The sequence below is a fragment of the Molossus molossus genome, unplaced genomic scaffold, assembly GCF_014108415.1.
Source record: "Molossus molossus isolate mMolMol1 unplaced genomic scaffold, mMolMol1.p scaffold_m16_p_4, whole genome shotgun sequence".
NCBI classification, from domain to species: Eukaryota; Metazoa; Chordata; class Mammalia; order Chiroptera; family Molossidae; genus Molossus; species Molossus molossus.
Window position 1 is genome coordinate 104,641,966 of NW_023425377.1, and position 21,997 is coordinate 104,663,962.

At 35.8% G+C, this 21,997-nt stretch overlaps 1 protein-coding gene across 22 annotated transcripts in view; it reads right to left on the minus strand.

Annotated features, from left to right (window-relative positions):
* Positions 1–21,997, minus strand: part of ARFIP1 (ADP ribosylation factor interacting protein 1) — a 106,112-nt gene that overhangs the window by 29,151 nt on the left and 54,964 nt on the right. For 21 of the 22 annotated variants that reach the window (XM_036241609.1, XM_036241628.1, XM_036241616.1 and 18 more), the window contains 4 exons: positions 21,577–21,692; positions 12,127–12,348; positions 5,702–5,859; positions 61–235 (listed from right to left, as the gene is read on the minus strand). In XM_036241609.1, the coding sequence (XP_036097502.1) occupies positions 61–235; positions 5,702–5,859; positions 12,127–12,348; positions 21,577–21,692 (671 nt within the window). The remainder of the gene's footprint in view (positions 1–60; positions 236–5,701; positions 5,860–12,126; positions 12,349–21,576; positions 21,693–21,997) is intronic. The other variant, XM_036241629.1, reaches the window with a different exon arrangement.

The window sequence follows — 21,997 nt, forward strand, 5'->3', positions numbered from 1 at the left end:
TCTTATGGGTGACTTTTAAAAATTCACAGAAAGATCTCAGAAGGTAAATAATAAATTCACCTTATTTTCTTCTAGAAATTTCAACTTGATAGAAACATCATTGCGCATTTTATCGTATTTTTCCTTATGTGCTTGGAACAGAAGCTGTGACTGCTCGATCTTTGGCAGAGTGTTTGCATCACGTGGTCCAAGGTTCAGTTCTTCCAAATCGGTGCGGTATGCATCATATTCAATCCTGGAAAGGAGAAAATAAGTGAAGCACACTGCAAAACAGTGAACCAAGTTCAAGAAATACACCAGTCTCATAGTGTGCCTTAGTAGATAATAATTCTCACACATACTTTATACTTATGCTTTTAAAATGATGTATTTTCTTAATACAAAGAACTACTAATCTAAGTATGGAGGGAGACAAGCTGCTCCTTAATCTCATCAACTATTCCTCCCAAAGTACAGTATTAACTGACAGTAAAATTTCCAAAATGTGAAAGCCAGATGTCAAAATCTAATGCTAACAAGAACAAGGAGTGCCCTTGTGAACTAGTTAATAGTGATAAGGCACAGCAGGTGAGGATAGACTTTAGAATGACATACTTAAATAAACCGAAAAAAGTTATACTGAGGGTTATCAGTCCTTAAAGTACAGTCTCAGTCACCAATGCACAAAATATAACACAAGCCACATAAGTAGAACACAGTTTTCTAGTAGTCACATCAAAATAATAAAATTTAATTTCACTCATTTTTAAATAATATATTTTATTAAAAAATCCAAAACATGATCATTGCAACATGTAATCAATGTAAAAAATTGTTAATGAACTATTTTACTTTTGGAGGGTACTGAGTCTTTGAAATCCATTGTGTATTTTACACTTCCATCACCACTTAATTCAGGTTAGCCACATTTCAAGTGCTCAGTAGACATACATGGCCAGTGGCTACCGTATGACTCAGCACAACTCTAGATGGATGTTGATAACATTAGTATTCAGACTGTGACATGGCACCTATCATTGAGCACTTATCACCTTGTGTTCCCTGAGATGACTCCCCCTAATATTCTCCCACCACTGACTCTATGATCCTACAGGCGCCTCATAATACCTCTACCACAGCACCTGTGTAAGTACCATACCATCTTATTAAACAGTGACTTCCCAGCAGCCTCAATGGTTCAGTACTCAGCTAAGAAGAAGCAAAGTTACCTCTAATTTAGTCAAAGTCAGCATCATAAACATATGCCCAAAACTAATGATCTTTATTCAAATCTCTCTAGTACAGGTCACATCTTCTATTCCGTGAATTAAGAGTACTTTAAGTGACATAGTATATTGCATATATGACTTGAGAAAGAGTATATCAGTCTCTCATAATGAGCCTAATTTATTCTTAACTTGTATGATTTTAACAAATTTGATCTTTCAGAGCAAAAGATCATTCATTCATTCACTGATACACTGATTCATTCAACAAATATTAACTGAGCACATTCTATGTTACAGGCACTGTGCTTGAAAGCAGAGCTCTAAAGATGAACAAATAAAGTTCATCTTTGAGAACCTTGCAGTCTAGAGGAAGAGAAGTTCTTAGACAACTACAACAAAATGAGATGATGGAGATTGCCATGAGAGAGGATAAAGCAGAGTGGAAACCAAGAGGGAGAAATATATAATTAGACATTTGAAAGGCATCTCGGAATAGAATTAAAATGCTAGAATTAAATTTTAGAGGATGGCAAAAGCTTACAAGGATGACTGGGGCGGAAATTGGTAGAGCATCCCAGGAAGAGAACTGAAGGGTCAAAGGTGTATTTGCCCACTGTGAGAGACCATGAAACATCTGGAAAGCAATTCAGTATGTTAGAACCTGAAGTTGGAACACAATAATGAAAGGGATTAAGTCAAACAGGTAGGCAGGACTGAGATTAAGCAGGGCTGTGCAGGCCATGCTAAAGGGATTAGATTTAATCCATAGAACAAGTGATGGGAAGCCACTGAAGAACTATAAATGAATGTGTTCAATTTTCTCAGGACAGAAAGATGACTATAGTGGTAGTGTAAGGAATGGAGGATGAACTGGAGTTGAAGACTAAGAAATCAGAAGCAAGGAAACCAATGAGAAGACCATGGGCAAAAGAAAAATGAGTCACTGAATCAGGACAATGGCACTGGAGCTAAGGAGGAGGAGGAGACAGACACTAAAGACTTAGAAGGCAAGACTGACTTTAGAAGGCAGTTAAATTCCATGGGTTCTACATAGTCAACCGAATGACCACTCCGTCCTTCACAGGCTCTAATGTCTTCAGCTGGTTATTTAATCTCTTTTCTGCTTTAGTTTTTCATCTATAAATGGGAATAATAATCTCCACAAAAACTTCACATATATAGAGTACTGAGGACACCAAGTAATAACTAATACCTTTAGAATGCTTATTATTATGGTCAGCTTAGAAGAGTGATAGTCATACATACTAAAAATAAGAAATAAAAGAGAAAAAAGTAGAACAAAAATAAACAGCAATATGTGGTGGTTTAATGTGAAGACAAATATCCTTCAATAGCCTTGGAGCATATTTCAAAACAATACTGATTAATTTAAACATAATCAAAGTTATATTACTGATCTTATATTTCCTTAATTTCTACATCCAGAGCTTGTAGATGGTATCAAAGTAAACTTTCCATAAGAGTTTCTCTAGTAGTGCTCATTACAACAAGAAAGAGAAGCACACTAAGTTTTCAAAATGCAACTCTTCAAGGTTGCCAATCTGAACTGAGTCCATATCAACAAAGTTAGTGATAGTTGGTTACTTTATAGTTTGTGTAAAACTTCTAGAGAACAGGGGTCTACATTTTACAAGTCTTGACCACAATTGACTCCCTTGTTGGTGCTGCTGTGGAGAAGTGCTGAACGGGCTCTTACAAGATTTTCTATATGTGAAGCACCAGAGGGCTAGGAAATACTTGTACACAATGCATAATGGGGAGCATGGAAAGGCCACCCGGACATTTGCCTAAATTGACACTTTTTGTGCTGGATCAAATAGCTGACCCTTGCCCTAAAAATCAGTAAATTCTCGTTTTGACAGAGAAGAAAATTCAGCTACTGAGAAACTTTTAATTTTCTTTTTTAAATGTTATCCCTCAATAGGCAATGTTTTAATGTTAGAACTAGTCAATTCTTTAGCTACTTTATAAAAAGCACAAAGTCAAACCCCAAGCTAAGCTTGTTGGCTAAAATTATATAACGTAATTTCAATAAAAAGAACAAATTACAGGGTGAGGTCGTTATTGGGGTGGTTTTAAAGCACACAGAGGATGTCTAAATGATCCCTGACAACCAGCGACCAAGTATACAGAACTTGGTTATATTTTGTTCAAGTTTCAAACAAATCTATATATTGGATAAACTGAGATATTTTATATTGTCAGATTTCTTATTATAAGATGTGAAAAATTATTTTTTATAATAAGATGTAAAAATTTGAGATAAAAAACCTAGTTCAATCTTGAGGCCTACTAATCAAAAGGAGAAGGTAGGGAGCTCATGGATTCTCATTTTGGCTTTAAATTAGCTCTCCAAGTAAGCAAACTATTCGTCTACAGGCTGATTTTTCACCTCGGCAAATTACATATAAAATGTTTGTGTATGAAGAGTGACTTATTTAATACATTTGTCTTTCTTTAATATGGGCTAATATTTTTTAAAGCATGTTAGAAATAAAGGCTGAAGAGAAAGATATTACATGCTTAAAATAAAATACATTTCAGAATAGGTGGACAATTATAAAGTAGAGAAACAGGAAATAGATTCACATAGTGCTTAAAAGTGGGGGTACTTTTGCATCAAAAGAAATTTCAACCTCAAAACCCACAAATATTGAAACAAGAATGCTTAAAATGATTAAAGAGATAAAAAGAAGAGTATTCATTATGAACAAATTAGGACATTATGAATAAGGAACAGAGATTTGGAAAAGAACCAAACAGAATTTATAGAAATGAATCTTTTGAAACAAACGGCTAATGTCATGAGAGGATTTAAACGGAAACCAGAGAACCAATTACTGGAAATGTTATTGAAAGGATTCCTACTGAAGGATACCTCATTGAGAGACTCCTTCAATGTTACTGAGGAATATTCTATTGACAGATTCTGTGGCTTCTTTTCCACCTTCTGATTTTAATACTATGTTAGTAAATAATTCAAACGATAAAGTAAAAAAACAAGTCCAAAACCTAAATATGGCACAGAGCCCCAGCTCTGCCCTCCTCCCACCAGACAACCACAGCTTTTTGTCTTGACCTTCATTACCAAGTCATTAAAAATTTCATGTTAATACTAAACTGAAAATTACAAACACAGCATAGGATAGAAGCATTTCTTCTTGTGGAAAGATCAAAGTTAACTTTCCATGTGATCTGGGCTTCTAACTTATGTAAAGCATAAAAAAATACATACTTAAGAATAAGTACTCGATTGCATAAAAGACTAGATGAATTTATAGTTTTCATAAGCATTCCTCACATCATTAAACAAGGGCAAGAGGCCAAAAAGTAAAGTTAAACTTCTAGAAGATAAAACCTGCACTTCAACTATGCTACAAAAAGTATAACAGAACATAAAGATTTCAAGTGGTCAGAAGACAAAAACTTCAAGGGGTCTGAAATGAGTGGGGGAAAAATCGGGCCTGGAATTAAGAGTTGAAAAAATGCTATCATGGGTCTGCTACTTTTTAGAGATTTATAGGTATTTATTAATATGTATTTTGTTTATCTAATAGGATGGTAATGAGATGAAGAAATCGTGTATGTGTGTGTGTAAAATGTATGAAAACACTGCATTATAAACATCTATGGATAATCTCTTCCCTCACTCCCTCCACCCTTATGCATAACCCACGGACGCAGACAGTAGTGCAGTGAAGGCTGGGGCAGGAGCGAGGTGGAGGGGGGGGTCAACGGAGGAAAAGGGGGGATAGCTGTACTATTTCAACAATAAAGATAAATTGAACAAGCTTTGGAAATATAAGGCAGATATTTAATTTATGTAAAAGGTAAAACTTGAAAGAGTTTGAAGGAAGGCTGATTAAATGGAAGATGTGGGCATTGGTATCCACAACATGAACAAAATCATGAAGGCAGAAGTTCAAGAGAAATTGAGACGACAAGCCTGGCTATTGCAGAAGCAGTGAAGTGCTTACAGTGGGAAGTGTGGTAATAAGGGTGAAAAGGTCGGCTTAGGCTGGATTACAGAAGGTGTCGAGTATACCTGATAGAGCACAAGGCCCTGTTCCCTTCTAAGGAAGCTGGAGCTGGGAGATCTTTCACCTCATTCCCTAGCAGGCAGTGTTTGGGCACACAACCAAAATTCATTCGGACACTCTCAAGGCAATGAAGCAAAGTATTCAGGAACCTTTTGGAAATTATTTATAGTAGTTGTAGGAACATTAAGTACCAGGGGTACCCAGCATCACAATCCTAACTGGAGTTTTCTGAGGCATTATCTTGGCTTTGGTTCTTGCTTGGTTCTAGAATCTGCTCTGCCTTTCTGTTGGTTCCACAGGCTGTCCTATACCTAATACATTCATTGACCACTCATATTGGCCAGAGTTGGTTTATCTTATTTGCAACCAAAAACCTTAACTGAATTGCATACCATATGCAAAAGAGATAATATAGTGAAAATGTATACCAACCTGGCACTTTCATACTGTTTCACAGTCATTAATGTATCTTCAATTGTTTTATTCACCAAAGTGTTCACACTGGCGATGAAAAAATTAATGGCTCCAAGAAGAGTCTCTCCATTTTTAGCCAGCAGCTTCTGGGTATCTGCATTATAGCCAAATTCTTCCTAAAACAAAAAGTCACCTTAACTTATCTAGTAATAAATTAGTAAATGTGACTAAAAAACTCAACTATCACTAATGGAAAATACAGTAATATTTTCTTTCAATGTTTAAATAAGTAGGAATCTAAATCACCACTGGTTATATAATTACCAGAAGAGCCTAGTAATCTAAAATTGTCATCAGGTCAGATGCATAGCAAAATAAATAATTTTTAAAAGTTAAACTACTTTGTACTAGAAAGAATATTTTTATTTCTCTGTTTTGTTTCGATTACACTGTAAGCACAGCTGTTAGGAAGAAAAATATAGCAGATTATTAATCAGAGAGACTGTAACTTTCACAACCAAATTAGGTAACAATTGGCTAAAACTTTCCAACATAAAATAGGTTGTAATTTTTGTGTTTTGACTAAATCTCCTCAAAGTATAAATATTAATAATATACATTTCTTTGCTGACTCCCAATCTCAGGTCTATCTAGGCACACAGCTGAGGAAAGATCACTCAACACCTGTTTGAATTCATTCTCTTGGCTCAGCAACAATACACATGACTCCTTTAGATGTGGCAAGGACTGACTTAATTTTCAGCAGTGAAAGTTTTGTAGTCCAAGTTTGATTAGTTAACAGATTATCAGGATCACAACAGACCAAGTAAAAAATTTGACCATATTGTAGGATATATCACTCAATTTGAGAATTCTGAAGTTTGTTATAAAACAGTTTTTAATTTAGCAGGAGAGAATATAATAACTTGAATCTTAGAAGATACAAATTTAATGCTAATGCTATAGCAATAATTAAATTTCTAGGATATAAAATATTTAATAATTAATAAAGAGCAGGAAACTAAAATATCTTTATTATGCTAAAAGCATTTTCCATTTAAGAGAGGTCCAGTAACTCTTTACTCTGGAATCAGGAAGATCTAAACAACCCAGAAGGCTGATCTTTCACTAAAAACAAACAAACAAACAAAAAATTAGAATATAGTAAGATGAAACAGCAGCAGATTGAAATGGTATATAGCAGAATTAAAATCCTATATTTATAGATGAGAAAAACATGCCCAAATTCAAAACAGGCAGGAAGAGTCAACTGACACGATTCTGTTTCATGAATATGAATCTCACTTATAATTCTGTGATGAGAATGCATGTAAAACTTAAGATTTTAATGTATAATTTGAACACTTAACTGGCTAGAATAAAAAAGCATTTTTATAAGAGACACAGTACTAAGAGATATAAAACAATTAGGACACTAGGAATAAACACACACACACACACACACACACACACTGTAACTAAATACATAAATAATTAAGTATGTTTTGGCACCGAAAATAGGATAAAACATAAGTCCTAAACTTCATTTAGTTGATAAGTTATGTTAGTATTCTCAATTAGACAAGGGTATTTTACACATTACTGTAAATTACCTTAGCAATTATAAATAAACTAAACAAAATAATCAAAGGGTACATACATCAAGAACAGGGCTGTGGTTTTAATCTAACACTGAAGAAGGAAAGCCAATCCAATTCCCTGATCTAAAAATTTGCTTGCTTTATATAGAGAACAAAGTTTCAAAACATTTGATATTTTTTTTACTCTTGAGCAGTTCCTACATTATTTACAACATCTACCCAATACAAATTTACCAGATGTAAATGACTACCACTTCCCATTAAACTTACACATTAAGACCAAAAAACAGAAGCATATGATTGGCTCTAAAACATCAAGTTTTAGTAATATAAATTATTACCTAATTGATAACAAATGGTTTATTTTATTTTATTATTTTTTTCTGTTTTAATCCTCACCCGAGGATATTTTCTATTTATCATCAGATAGAGTGGGAGGGAGGGAAAGAGAGAGAGAGAGAGAGAGAGGGAGAGAGAGAAACATCATTGTGAGAGAGACACATCCATTGGTTGCCTCCCACACCAACTGACCAGTGCCAGGGGTGAACTGCAACTGAGGTACATGTCCTTGATCGGAACTGAACCCGCAACTCATTGGTCTGTGGGCCGATGCTCTAACAGCTGAGCCAAACTGGCCAGGGCACTAATGGTTTATTTTAAACAATACAGAGCAGTTAAAAAAAAATAGAATCATAAGTATTAAATGATAATTGAGAGCAATTTGGGTTGTGTGAACTTTCCTAATCTTGATGTAGACGCTACCCTCTAAATTGAGAAAATTCAATTTGTTGAGGTGCCACGGTCTAACAGAACGAGGCATCAGAAGGCATGTGATAACATGGTGAAAGTCTAGTCTGGGCATTCAAACAACGTGGAAGTTCACATCTTGATTTGCTACTGACTGGATCTGTGAATAATTCAAATTCTTTGTGTTTCAATTTCCTTACTAATAAAATGAAGATCATTCCCATACAAACTTGATAGGAAATGTAATGAGATAACCTGTATAAAGATTCTGACAGATGACAGGTTTTTGTTAAAATATCATTTTCCTATCCTCTTCAGGAGATCTGCTTTTTAACTGGTAAATATCGGCTGTTTCTCTCTAAAAAAAGAAGGAATTAGACTAATCTTTAAATTCTTCCTCAACTCCCAAATGCCGTAATCCCAACAACAGCTGTATGTCCATCCTAATTTACTCAGTGCCACTATGTGCCAGACCCTGTGCTAAGTATTCTCCATGGATCTCAGTTAACACAGCACAAAGAGGGAGACAGTGGACTGCAGTTCTTCACCACTGCACCCTGCTAAGTTCTCCTCATAAAGAATCAATAGGCAAAGAAGGGAGTTACTTCGCCAGCTGGCATGAGTGATCCTGATTACCAAGGGGAAACTGGACTGGTACTCTGCAACGGAGGTAAGAAGGCTGTGTCTGGAATACAGGTAATCCCGTAGGGCACCCTTTAGTACTTCCATGCCTGGTGACTAATACCAATGATTTGGGTCACCCCACCAGGCAAAGAACCGTGACAGGTTGAGGGGCTGACTAAAAGTAAATGCAATATGGAATAGGTAGTGGAAGCAGCTATAACCATGTGACCACTTGTAGAAATGAGGACTATAATTTTTAATAAGTATTTCTTCCTTATTTTATCATAAATACATTTGTGTGTGTATATAAATACTTTTTTTCCTTCCCTCTCTCATGTAACTCAATATATCTTAACTTTACATCACAGTATTTAAGTTACAGTATGTCAAACAAAAAAGTGAATGTTACCCAAGGACTTTGCACCCTGTTCTGGGGAAAGGGTGGTGGTATGTTTGTGATAGTCTGCAAGATAGTTGTATCACATTAGTTGGAAGTAAGACTTTATTACTGTCTTTATTTGGAGATTAAGTATGGTTTAAGGAGATGTCTATAAGTGCTAAATTGAAAGGGAGAACTGTGATGGTTAATTTTATGTGTCAACCTGTTTAGACTGTCGTGTCCATTTGTTTGGTCAAACACCAGTCTAGAGACTGCATTGAAGGTACACATATAGTTAATGAGAATAACATTTACAATGATAAACACTGGAGATGTGATTTAAAGTTGACTTTAAGGAGATTATCCTCCATTATGTGGGTGGCCTCATCCAAACAGTTGAATGAAGGCCTTAAGAACAAAAGACTGAGGTTTCCTGGAGAAGAAGGAATTCTGCCTTAAGACTGTAACATAAAAATCTTATTTGAGTTTCCAGCCAGCTGGCTTACCCTATGGATTTCAGACTTGCCAACCCCCTCAATTCCTTAAAATAAATATTTGTGTGTGTGTGTGTGTATTATATACTTATCTCCTATTAGTTCTATTTCGCTGGAAAACCCTGATACAAAAACATCCATCCAGTAAATATTGATTCCAGATTTCAAATACATAGCCAATAGGTCCTAGTTTATCATCATCATCATCATCATTATTATTATTTTTAAATCCTCATCTGAGGACATTTTTTAATTGATTTTTTTAGAGAGAGACAAACATCAACCAGTTGTCTCCCATACGTGCTCCCACTGGGGATTGAACCTGCAACCTTTTGGTGTACAGGACAACGCTCCAACCAACTAAACCACCTGCCCAGGGCTAATTTACCATTATTTTTATATTTATAAACATCAATTAGAATGTTCAAGCCAATGATATATTTATTTCCTTAAATCACTTTTGTAAACACACTTGCCTTCAGCATTTATTCTCTAACAAATCATATCAGCACATTTTGGTGTACAAAAATCATAAAAGAAGAATAGACCATCTCTTTTTAGCAAAACGGGATGGTACAGATTCTTGCTCCTAAATGTTGTGCAATGGAGTCATTCCTGCTGAATGACTAAGTAGATGAAAATACCTGCAATGGTTAATTTATGTGTCAACTTGGCGAGGCCATGGTGTCCAGACATTTGATCAAACATTATTCTGGATGTTTCTGTGAAAGTGTTTTGGATAAGATTATCATTTAAATTGGTGTACTGTAAGTAGAGTGTCCTCCATAATGTGAATGGGTCTCATCCAATTAGCTGAAGACCTTAACAGAACATAACTGACGTCCCTGAGCAAGAAGGAACTCTGCTGGCAGACTGCTTCTGGACTCTGACTGCAGCTCTCCCCTGGGTCTCTAGCCTGCCAGTCTACCCTGCAGATTTGGGGTATATTGAGCCTTCACAATGGTGTGAACCAGTTTCTTAAAATAAATCTTTATATATCCACACATCCTGCTGGTTTTATTTCTCTGGAGAATCCTGACTAATACAATACATATTTCCTTTTTGTCCTTAATGATGTACATCGTTACTCACTGACTCTTGAATTTAGAATGAATTTTCTAGGATATCATCAGAAGACTCATAAACTAAGACTTCACTTATATTATCAATTTTATCATCATCATTAAGAGTTAATATTGCTGCCCTGACCGGTTTGGCTCAGCGGTTAGAGCGTTGGCCTGCAGTTCAGAGAGACCCGGGTTCGGTTCCCGCTAAGGGCATGTACCTCGGTTGCAGTTTGTCCCCGGCCCTGGTTGGTCTTACGGGTGGCAGCCACTCGATGTGTCCCTTTCACGTCGATGTTTCTCTCTCTCTTTCTTCTTCTCTCTCCCTCCCACTCTACCTGAACAAAAAATGGAAAAATGTCCTCGGGTGAAGATAAAAAAAAAAAAAAGAGTTAATATTGCTATTTCTTTGCAGTCATCTTCTGATTTGTTTAATAATTGTAAAATGTCTTCCTCTGGTATTGTCTTCTCATTGCCATTACAGGCAGAAAATGGGAAATTCTAAATTCTCAGTTGTGTTGCATATACATTAATAAAAAAATAAAAATAAAAAAAAGACCACAGAAATGATTTATCCAGATTTCTGTTTGGCAACACAAACAAAAAGTATTTCTCTTACTATTGTATCATTTTTCTAGGCAATGATGCCTTTCTTTTGTTTTCTTATTATCTTAGTCTTTTTTAACATGGTTGGAAATAACTGATGAGTAATGATGAAATAATTCCTAAGATGGTGAAACAGCAAAATGTTTTAAGACATAGGAAAATAAGATCATTAAGATCCTCTACTATGTCATTGATTTCTAGTAAACCCATATGGTAGTTGCAAGATAAAAGGTTTTATTCTATTAAAAAAATAATTTTCTCACTGGAAGACCTCAAAGAAAGAATAAAAGTCCATACAAAGAGTTAGAATTGCTCAAACAAAAACTCAAAAACTAAAACTGGGTCCAATGAACTTGAATATTGAGGATTATTAACCTCTCAGCTCTGTAACAAAACAAAAAAAAAGGATTTCGCATCTATAAAAAAATGTAATAAAAGTCTTTACTAGCTAAGATGGAGCATTAAATTCATATTATAAGCCCCTTAACTGTATCTGGCATATAGTAAGCCCCCAATCTGTGTTAACTGTTACAATTAATAGGGTTCATTGAGTGTAGCATTACTGATAACATTGCTGCAGCACTTTTCCAGATCCAATACCCTGCCTACCTCTTTCTATACTATGGGGCTATACATAGCTATGTCTCTCTGTAGGCTCTGTGGGTCTGAGGATTCTTTTCCCTTTCCTCTAATCCAGTTCCATTCCCCTGAAGCCTCCAGCTGACATCTCTATAGTACAACTGTTTCACTGTGTTGACAGAAGTCAGTTGGGTCTTCTTAAAAAATATATTAAATATATTAAAAGAACACCTCAGGATTCCAATTTTATTAAGACTTCAGCAAATCAGAAATGTAACAAGTTACCTCTTAGAATACTCCTATCACCACTCCCACCCACATCCACAATAGTTATTTTAAATAGTCTTACATGGAGTTCTAGTGACTTCAAACTCAGGTCAGCAAATGCATCTCCAAGTTGCCTTTGGGTATGCACCATCTGAAAAAGCTGGGTCGACAATGTTTGAGCCAGCCTTAGAATATTTTCATACTTCTTCTTGTTATCTCTTAATATATCAATCTGAGCTTCAAGTTCAAGGTCCACAGTTCTTGACCCACGGCCTAGCTTCTCAGAGATAATTTGTCGAGTGCACTGAAAGTAGAAAGATGCACTTTGTTTAGGAGGGGAAAAAAAACAAAAGAAAAAAAAAAAATATAGCGATCCAAAGTACAAACGCTAGAGTATATAGCATATACCATTTTTGGCTTCACACAAACTAGCCTAACAAACTGAAAACTGTCAGGCCCCTTCACAAGTTCATCAGGACTCAGAAGGTAAATTTACCAGACATGTCTAATAACTACCACTAATTAGAGGAAGTTTTAAGACTTATCTAGCTAATTTATAATTGATAGCTCTCTTACAAAATCATATTTAAGCTTCATGCACTTGTTAGATTATTTAAAACAACTGAGATACTTAGCACTGATTAAAGAACAGCATTGAACTGGGAAATACAGGAATAATAATACCCATACTCTCCTATTAGTTTCATATGCCTTTTCCCCTTAAATCACTGTATGTGTGTAAGTAATTGGAATGAAAGAAAGGAAGGAAAAAGAGGAAAGAAGAAGGGATGAGAAAAGGGTGAGGTAAGGGGAGAAAAAGAGGAAGGGAAGAAGGAGGAGAAAGAGGGAGAGATTAGAGATTTCTGAATTCTTTTACTTTGCTCAAATAGTACTAAGTTATGCTATTCCATTTTGCCTCAGAAATAATGATAATGGAACATATAATTTAAAAACATACCTAATTTCAGTGCATACTAGAATAAACTTTTTAGTATTTTTGTTAGAAATAAAAGCTATAAGCAACTTCACCACTCAATAATATATTTTATGAATAACCTAACAGGCATTAATATAGTCCTCATCATTTAAAGTTAACAAAAAAGTTCTAGAAAGTAGTAAATAAGTATTACAATTCTTAAAATTGCAAATTTTCTTTTTCTATTATCTCTTTCAAAGTTTTGGTTAGAATATCTGTTGCAGAAATGTAAAAAACAAGGGAAATAAAGAGTGAATTTCTTCTTACTTTCTTTAATCCCACTAAATAGTAGAAAACTATTAACAGTTTGATAGGTAGTCTAGACTCTCCTTTAAACCTTTATAATCACATATATAATATTCTTAAAGTAATCCTAAGACCATGCTATACTATACCTAATATCTAAACATTTCTCTTCTAGAAACAAATATCTTGAGACTTTTCCTTGTTAATACATATAAATCTATATTTATCCCTTTAACATGGGCATATTAAATGCTACTCATATTTTTCCACTTAAAATTGAAATGAAATCTCTATGACATATTCTCTAGTCTCATCAACTAAGGATCTTTATGAATAAACTTTTAAATAAAGGAGTTCTTTTTGTAATAAATAATTATATAGAAAATAATGGAAAAGGTGAGAGGCCAAACTCATAGAAGGGAGATAAAACTATTTCTACGAAAAACATACAAACACTCCTGGGAGATGAAAACCACATCAAGAAAAAAGTTTAACTACAGACTTTGTGATTTTTAATGAGAAAAACATAAACAAAAAATAACATCTGAAATGGCAACAAGATAAAGGCGATATACCATTAATACCCAGTTTTCATTCACACCAGAATTTTCCCCAAGCAGTATTATTAGAGACATTACTCTAATTGTAAGACAAAGCACGTTGTATCTTCCATAGCAACCCATATATAATACTAGTCTGTTGGAAGTTAAGAAGCCAGAATTCATTGAAGGAGTTTGACAGACTGGGCAAAATGAAAGAAATGTCCACTGTTGTCTGAGTGCCTTCCCCATCCCCCGAGAAGTAACGGTTACAAGAAGATAGCAAGGTCAAAGGTTTAATGAGGAAATGTTTTTTGGTTCCAGGAAGCTAAGGCAGTGGGAAGAGTAAAGCAGTAGTCATTATGAGGCACATTCAGATAAATCTGGACACTTGAAACAAGTTTTGAAACTGAAATTAAAGAGCTTATATTCCAATACAGATAACTCTACACTCTTCAGGAACATCTACGAAATCTGGAACTAAGAGTACCATAGATGGCCTACATGGAGCTTTGTTAAAGTTGTAGGGAGAAAACATAAAGCTGTTAGTCACTTCCTGCTCATCAGGGTCCCGGTGCAAGTTTCTCATATGATCACTGAGGAACAGATTTTCATTTAAATTGCTTCCTGGTATAAATTAAAATGCAAAATTGGAGATCAGTATATATTATGAATAAGTTTAACATAGGAAAGAATTAAGCAGCTCAGTTCTCTACCCTTGTTCAAAGTCCTCGAAAATGCAGTCCATTTTCCACACTTATGAGTTAAGAATTCATTCTGAAGATAACAGGACAATTGGAGCAAAGTTAAAGGGACAGGAAGAAGCAAAAGCAAATTACTACTCTATGTAGATCTACTTGGGGAGGGTGAATAAAATAACATGATAAATAGTGTACAAAATACCATGAATCACTATCATACAGGTCATGAATTTATAAGACAGACAGTGTATACTCTTGAGTATTTAAGAAGCACTCGGCACTTTTTAAATAATCCCCTACCCTCAAAATGAATAAAAACATTTAAATGAGAGGAAAAAAATTATTTCATGGCAACAATTGATAGCTTTAAAAAGAGTTATTAAGGATAAAGAAGAGGGAAGAAAAGAGCATAAAAGGAAATATTAGAAACTGAAGAGGGAAAACAGGTCAATCAGTAAATGAATAAAGCAATATGACAAGAAGAGCAGGAATAAAAATTTAAAAGATACTGGCTTAAAGATTAATTTGATAAAGGTGTGAATATTGATGGTAAATTCTTAAAAATATTTAATTTTTTTTCTTTATTGATTTTCAGAGAACGAGGAAGGGAGAAAAAAGATAGAAACATCAATGAGAGAGAATGACTGGCCACCTCCTGCATGCCCCCCATGGCGGGGAATGGACCCACAACTTGGGCATGTGCCCTGACCAGGAACTGAACCAGCGACCTCTTGGTGCATGGGTCAATGCTCAACCAATGAGCCACACCGGATGGGCTTAAACATATTTAAAAAGCATTTAGTGTTTGGGAAAGATGCCAAATAGCTCTAAATAAAACCAAGACTATTCTTAAAGAGAATAAGATGGACTTCTAAAAGTACTCTATTCTACACTAGGAAAATACAAAAGCCACAGAGATAAACCAGACTTCATTATTCATAACTATGCTTGCAGATGAAAATAAATAAATTTGAATTCAAATTTGTGAATAAAATCAGGTAGATTAAAATAATATTTAAAAAAGACGAATTAAAGTTATATTTAAAAGGCCTAAACTTAAAATTTTTCCTATTATTTGGTTTTAATCATCAGACTAGCTTGGAGCCCAAATTAATAATCAATAAAGGAAGTGCTGAATATTCCCTTTGAGAAAGCCTTAAATTGTTGCTAGATAATAGAAACAGAAAAAATTAAAGGTGGAAACCATGAAGAAACTGAATTCCATGAAAGAAAGGATCAAAATCATAGCCAGAGTCAAGTTATTCACGAGTAAAAGGGATAAAAAGCACAGTCCTAAATCAATCAAATCAGAATCAATAGTTGAAGTATTATCCAAACGACAATGAATGCCCTCACAATTTGGACTGAAAAGGTCAAAAAGCCACAAGACGAGTCGTGGAACCCAGTAAGATCATTACACCCCTGAGGCATATGTCACTACACACACATTGGGTTACAAACTCTATAAAATCATAAGTTAGAACTTTCTTTCACTCTTTTGACATAGAATGAAATATCTTTTTCTCTTTTGACTTAGAGCAATGAAAAAATTTCCAGTTAAAAATAAAGTGATCAAAAAAAAAAAAAAAAAAAAAGCCCTGGCCAGTTTGGCTCAGCGGTTGAGCGTCGGCTTGCGGACCAGAGAGTCCTGGGTTCGGTTCCCACTAGGGGCACATACCACACACACACAAAAATAAAATAAAATAAAGTGATCACTCTAAGGAGAATGATAACTCCTTCACATAGTATTATGCCATGTGGTCATTTTCATTAACCCAAATTTTAAGAAAGGCTGAATGTGGTATGTTAATGAGATAAATATAGAATCTTTTAAAAATTATTGCTCTGAGAGAGAAAGAGGAAAAGACAGGAAGAGGGGGAGAAAGAGAAAGAAACATTAATTTGATCTATTTGTTGTTCCACTCATTTATGCATACATTGTTTGATTCTTATATGTGCCCCGACTGGGGGTTGAACCCACAACCTTGGAGTATCAGGATAACACTCTAACCAAATGAGCTACCCAGCCAAGGTCAAAATATGGACTCTAATAAAGATTAAACTCAGGTTATAAATTATAGAGGTAAGAGACAGAAGAAAAAGAAGAAATAATACACATACACATATAGGAAAAAAAGATAAGGAACAAGGAAAACATAAACTAAATGACACAAGAGCAGAAGGCCCAAACACAATCTTAAACTTTGCAATTTTGAATTACTAGAATTTGGTTCAGAAAAAAGGCCTGTATTCTTTAGGTTCAAAATGTGTAGATATAGAATGTTTCCAGTTAAGAGGCAAATTTCATAAATAAATGCACAAAGGGATGGTTGAACAAATTTAATAAGTAAGTGAATGAAGAGTGAACCACATTAGACAGAGTAGTATATGTAGTTCAAAATAATTTGTTAAAAAGCTATTACAGTAGTGTCAGAGAGTAATAAAGACATGAACTAGAATGAAAAAAAGAGAATAAAGTCAAAGAATATTAAGGAGGTAGAATTCATTTAATGACTAACTAGATATATCAAATCAGTGATCAGACAAAATAGAAATCTGAGTATCTGGGTGAACTGTTGTGATGTGAGGAAATAAAAAGAGAAAAACAATACATGACACGGGAGAATTCACATCCTTGAGAACAAAAGGGGCAACGATTAAACAGAATGTCCTGAATGAGAACAGTGTAAGTAGGCATCAATTTCTGACAACTACCACTGGCATTTCTCTCTCATTTTTTTTTCCATTTTAAAATAATTTTTATTTTTCAATTACAGTTGACATCTATTATTATATTAGTTTCAGGTGTACACCCATGATTAGACATTACATAACTAAGTGATCATCCTGATAAATCTCCCGCCCATCTGACACCATACACAGTTATCAGAATATTAACTATATTTCCTATCTGTACTTTACATCCCCATGACCATTCTGTACCAACCAATTTGTACGAATAAATCTCTTCACCTTTTTCACCCATTTCCTCAACCCGCCTCCCATCTGGCAACTGTCAAAATGTTCTCTGTATCTATAAGTCTGTTTCTGTTCTGCATGTTTATCTTTTTAGATTCAATTGACAGGTATATATTTATTGACATTTTATTGTTCATATTTTTTATCCTTCTTCCTCCTCCACCACCCCCAACCCCATCTTCTTTCTCTTTCTCCTTTTTAAAGAAGACTCTTTAACATTTCATATAATACTGGCTTGGTTGTTTCTTGGTAGGGAAGATCTTTATCTGTACTTCAATTCTAAATGATTGCTTTGCTGGGTAGAGTAATCTTGGTTGTAGGTTCTTGCTTTTCATCATTTTGAATATTTCATGCCACTCCCTTCTAGCCTGAAAAGTTTCTGTTGAGAAATCGGCTGACAGTCTTATGAGAGCTCCCTTGTAGATAACTAACTGCTTCTCTTTTTAAGATTCTCTCTGTCTTTAACATTTGGCATTTTAATTATTACATGTCTTGGTATGGGCCTCTTTGGGTTCAGCTTGTTTGGGACTCTAAGCAATTCCTGGACTTGTATGTCTATTTCCTTCACCAAGTTAGGGATATTTTCTGTCATTGCTTTTTCAAATAGGTTTTGAATTTCTTGCTCTCCCTCTTCTCCTGGCACCCCATGATCTAAATGTTGGTATGCCTGAAGTTGTCCCAAAGGTTTTGTACACTAGCCTCGTGTTTTTTTCTTTCTTCTTTTTTCTTGTTTTAGCTCTTCTGATTGGGTGCTTTTGGTTTCCTTATATTCCAAATCTCTGATTTGATTCTCGGCTTTATCTACTCTATTGATGATTCCCTGTAAATTATTCTTCATTTCAGTTAGTGTATCTTTCATTTCTGACTGGTCCTTTTTTATGCTGTTGAGATTCTCACTAAGTTAATGAGCATCCGTATACTCAGTGTTTTGAATTCTGCATCTTGTAGGTTACTTGTCTCTGTTCTGTTTAGTTTTTTTTCTGGAGTTCTGTTCTGTTCTTTCATTTGGGACATGTTTGTCTCCTCATTTTGGCTGCCTCCTTGTGTTTGTTTCTATGTATTAGGTAAAGCTGTTACATCTCCCAGACTTGGTAGAGTGGCCTTATGTAGTAGGTGTTCTATAGGGTCCAGTGACATAGCCTCCCTGATCACCCCAGCTGGGCACTTGAGGTTCACCCCTCATGTGGGCTGTATAGTTGAGCCTCCTTCTGTAGTTGAGCCTTGACTGCTGTTGGCAAGTCAATAGGAGGGATTTACCCTCAGGCCAATCAGCTGCAAGGACAGGCTATGACCACCAAACTCCTACCACCATGGATGATCAGCTGTGCAAGGGCCCACTCCACACAGCAGGACTTATTTCTGCGGGACTCTGGTGTCCATTCAGTCCGCTCCTTAGTATGTCACTTGTGGAGGTGGTTGGGTGGTTATGTTTCGATGTGGTCTCAAGCTGTCTATATCCACTGGGTAGACTGGTTCTGGGGTCTCCTGGGAGGGAGGGAGGCTGAGGTTAACTGCCCCCTGTGTTCTGTCCAGGGCCACCAGGTATAAGCTATAAAGTGATCTGGAGATGGCTGTAACATTTGTTTTCTTAATTTTTTTTTATTGCAGATGTCCCTCCTTTTCCTTCCATTGAAACCCCACCACCACTACCACCTTCACCACACTGTTGTCTGTGTCCATTGGTTATGCATATATGCACGTAAGTTCTTTGGTTTATCTCTTCCCACTCCCCCACCACCTTCCCTTGGAGGTTTGCCAGTCTATTCCTTACTCCCACATCTCTGGATCTATTTTGTTTGCCAGCTTATTTTGTTCATTATATTCCTCATATAAGTGAGATAATGTGCCTGCTACTTTTGCTGGGGTTGGAGGTTCCCAGGCGAGGCCAAGCTTCAAATCAAGGCCAGCTGCTGCTAGTGCCAGGCCTGGGGGCACTTAGCGAGAGCTATAGCGCTCGCTGAGGTCAGATGCTGCTTGTTTGAGAGATTTTAGAAAAATATGAAGCATGAGCCAAGAATTGCCACTGGTACAGAAAAGCCACTGGAAATAGCTTTGGTGGCCTGAAAGTTGGGTGGGGCAGGGCCTCAGGGAATCACCAGGATGGGACAAACAGTGTGAACCAGACTGATGGAAACTCAGATATGGCACCCTCCTGTAGGCTCTGTGGGGAGAGGGCTAACAAAGGAACAATGGCCTCTGCTAGCACTTCTGTCTGGGAGAAAGCTGCCCCCAAGTTCTCACCCAGATGCTGGACAATTTAGTTCCTCTCCATATGCCTCTGGTGCCTTTCAAGCTACTGCCCCAGTGGTGCAGCTCAGAGGGAGTAAGTCTGAGTAAGTTGGCACGTGTCCTTTAAGAGGAATGACTGGGACTCCAGCAGGTTCTGTCTTCCTCAGCCTCAATTTCCAATGGTTTTTACAGCCAGAAGTTATGGGGATTTCTATTCCTGACATTGAAACCCTGGTATGGGGGGCCTGGTGTGGGGCTTAGACCTCTCATTCCTCAGGGTGACCTCTGTTGCTGAAGTCTCCCTCCCAATTTTTATCTGCCACACATGGGTGTCGAATCTCAGCTCCTCCTACCAGTCTCAATATGGCTTCTTTAATTCCCTAGTTGTAGGACTTCCATTCAGCCAGATTCCAGGCAGTTCTGAACGATGGTTAATCTGCGGTTTAGTAGTAATTTTGATGTGGTTGTTAAGAGGAGGCAAGCACTGCATTTACCTGCATCCTACCATGGGCATTTCTACATTGACATGAGCTAAATAATTTTTGGAAAGATTCATGTAGCATGTTTCAGGGCACTTGTATCTTCATAAGAAAACTTGTTTTTGTTAGGATTTCAGATATTTAAAAATTGTTAAGTGAAAGAATAAATTTTGTATCGCTCAAGAAATCACATAAGAGATATGTGCTCTGTATAAAAATACAGACAAATCCTGATTTACAAAGACACACAACCAATTCATGAAGATAGAAAGAATTATGGCTAATGCTATAATCTGAGCTGCTAGGGTTTCCTCTACTTAACTATTCTATGGATTCTACTGTCTTGTCCCAGTTAAGATTCAAAGACACTAAATGTATTTGGGGCTTTGTAATACATCCAATATAGTATAAATAATTTGCTTATTTGTTTTATGGACAATGTTAATAAACCTTTGAAATCCAACTCATTTGCAATCTAGTGCTATAATGCTTAGTTATTACAATAAGATCAGAGAATTCTAAACTCTGAAAAATGAATGTATCCCTCTTGATATTCAGTGGCTATAAAGCAGCAATTTTCAACCAGTGTGCTGCAGCACATGTCGCCACAATGTTTAAAACATGCAATAGCTGACTATTTAGTCAGGTGCACTGAGCTCTTTCCCCTTCCAGTGGTTCTCAACCTTTCTAATGCCGCAACCCTTTATACAGTTCCTCATGTTGTGGCGACCCCCAACCATAAAATTATTTTCGTTGCTACTTCATAACTGTAATGTTGCTACTGTTATGTCTTAGGCGACCCCTGTGAAAGGGTCATTCGACCCCCAAAGGGGTCATGACCCACAGGTTGAGAACTGCTGCCTTAGACTGTCAAAAAAAAAAAAAAGGACAACAGCCAACACAACAATAGCTGTCCAGTGGGAATGAATCAAAACTATACCCTTTTTTTGGGACAGAGCAACAAAAAATATTATTTTTTGGTGTGCTGCAGAATTTTAGTAATTTATGTGTGCCATGAGATGAGAAAGGTTGAAAACTGCTGCTATAAACTATCAAAAAGTGGGAGGTGGGGACAAGCATATCTACAGCTGTTCCACATATATTCCAAGGCAATATATTTCTTCTTCAATTATATGTTATCTATCAATTAATAAGAATTATAGTAGCTTTTTTTTTTTTTTTTCACTGTTTTCCTACTGGCTTTTTAAATTACATTTATATATAAATCAACAATAAAATATTTCTTTTCTAATTGTATTTTTATGTTTAGATGGCATTATGTTCTCCTATGTGTTCATATAATTGCAAAATAATAATTCAAATAAACATACAAATAAAAGCTCTTAGAGCTAGTTAGAGTGGAAACATTGAAAAATTACAAACCTTGTAGGTGTTTAAACTCCATTTTCTAACAAGTTCTAACTTTTCCATTGCGGGATTTTTAATTTCATCCGCTAGAATAACTGGTCCACTTTTTGCCTGTGTTCTCTGGCCACCTGCTGCATGATCATAAACACAAAAGATAAAAACACAAACCAGATCAAGACAAGTAGGGAAAGAAAATAAAACGCAGATGCTGTTCAAATTAAACTACTCATATGCATTTAAAAAATGAGAAGGTTCCCACAAAGTGAAGGACTACAACTTCCTGGAATCATTGAAGATAGATTTCCTAACACTTAAAAAATATTTATATTAAACACAAATGCCATGTGGTTTGTTTGTGCTCTTTAAAAAAAATGCTGCGATCAGCTTTCTTTTCTAAACAAGTACTGTTGACTTCAAGAAAAATAAAATTTTCACA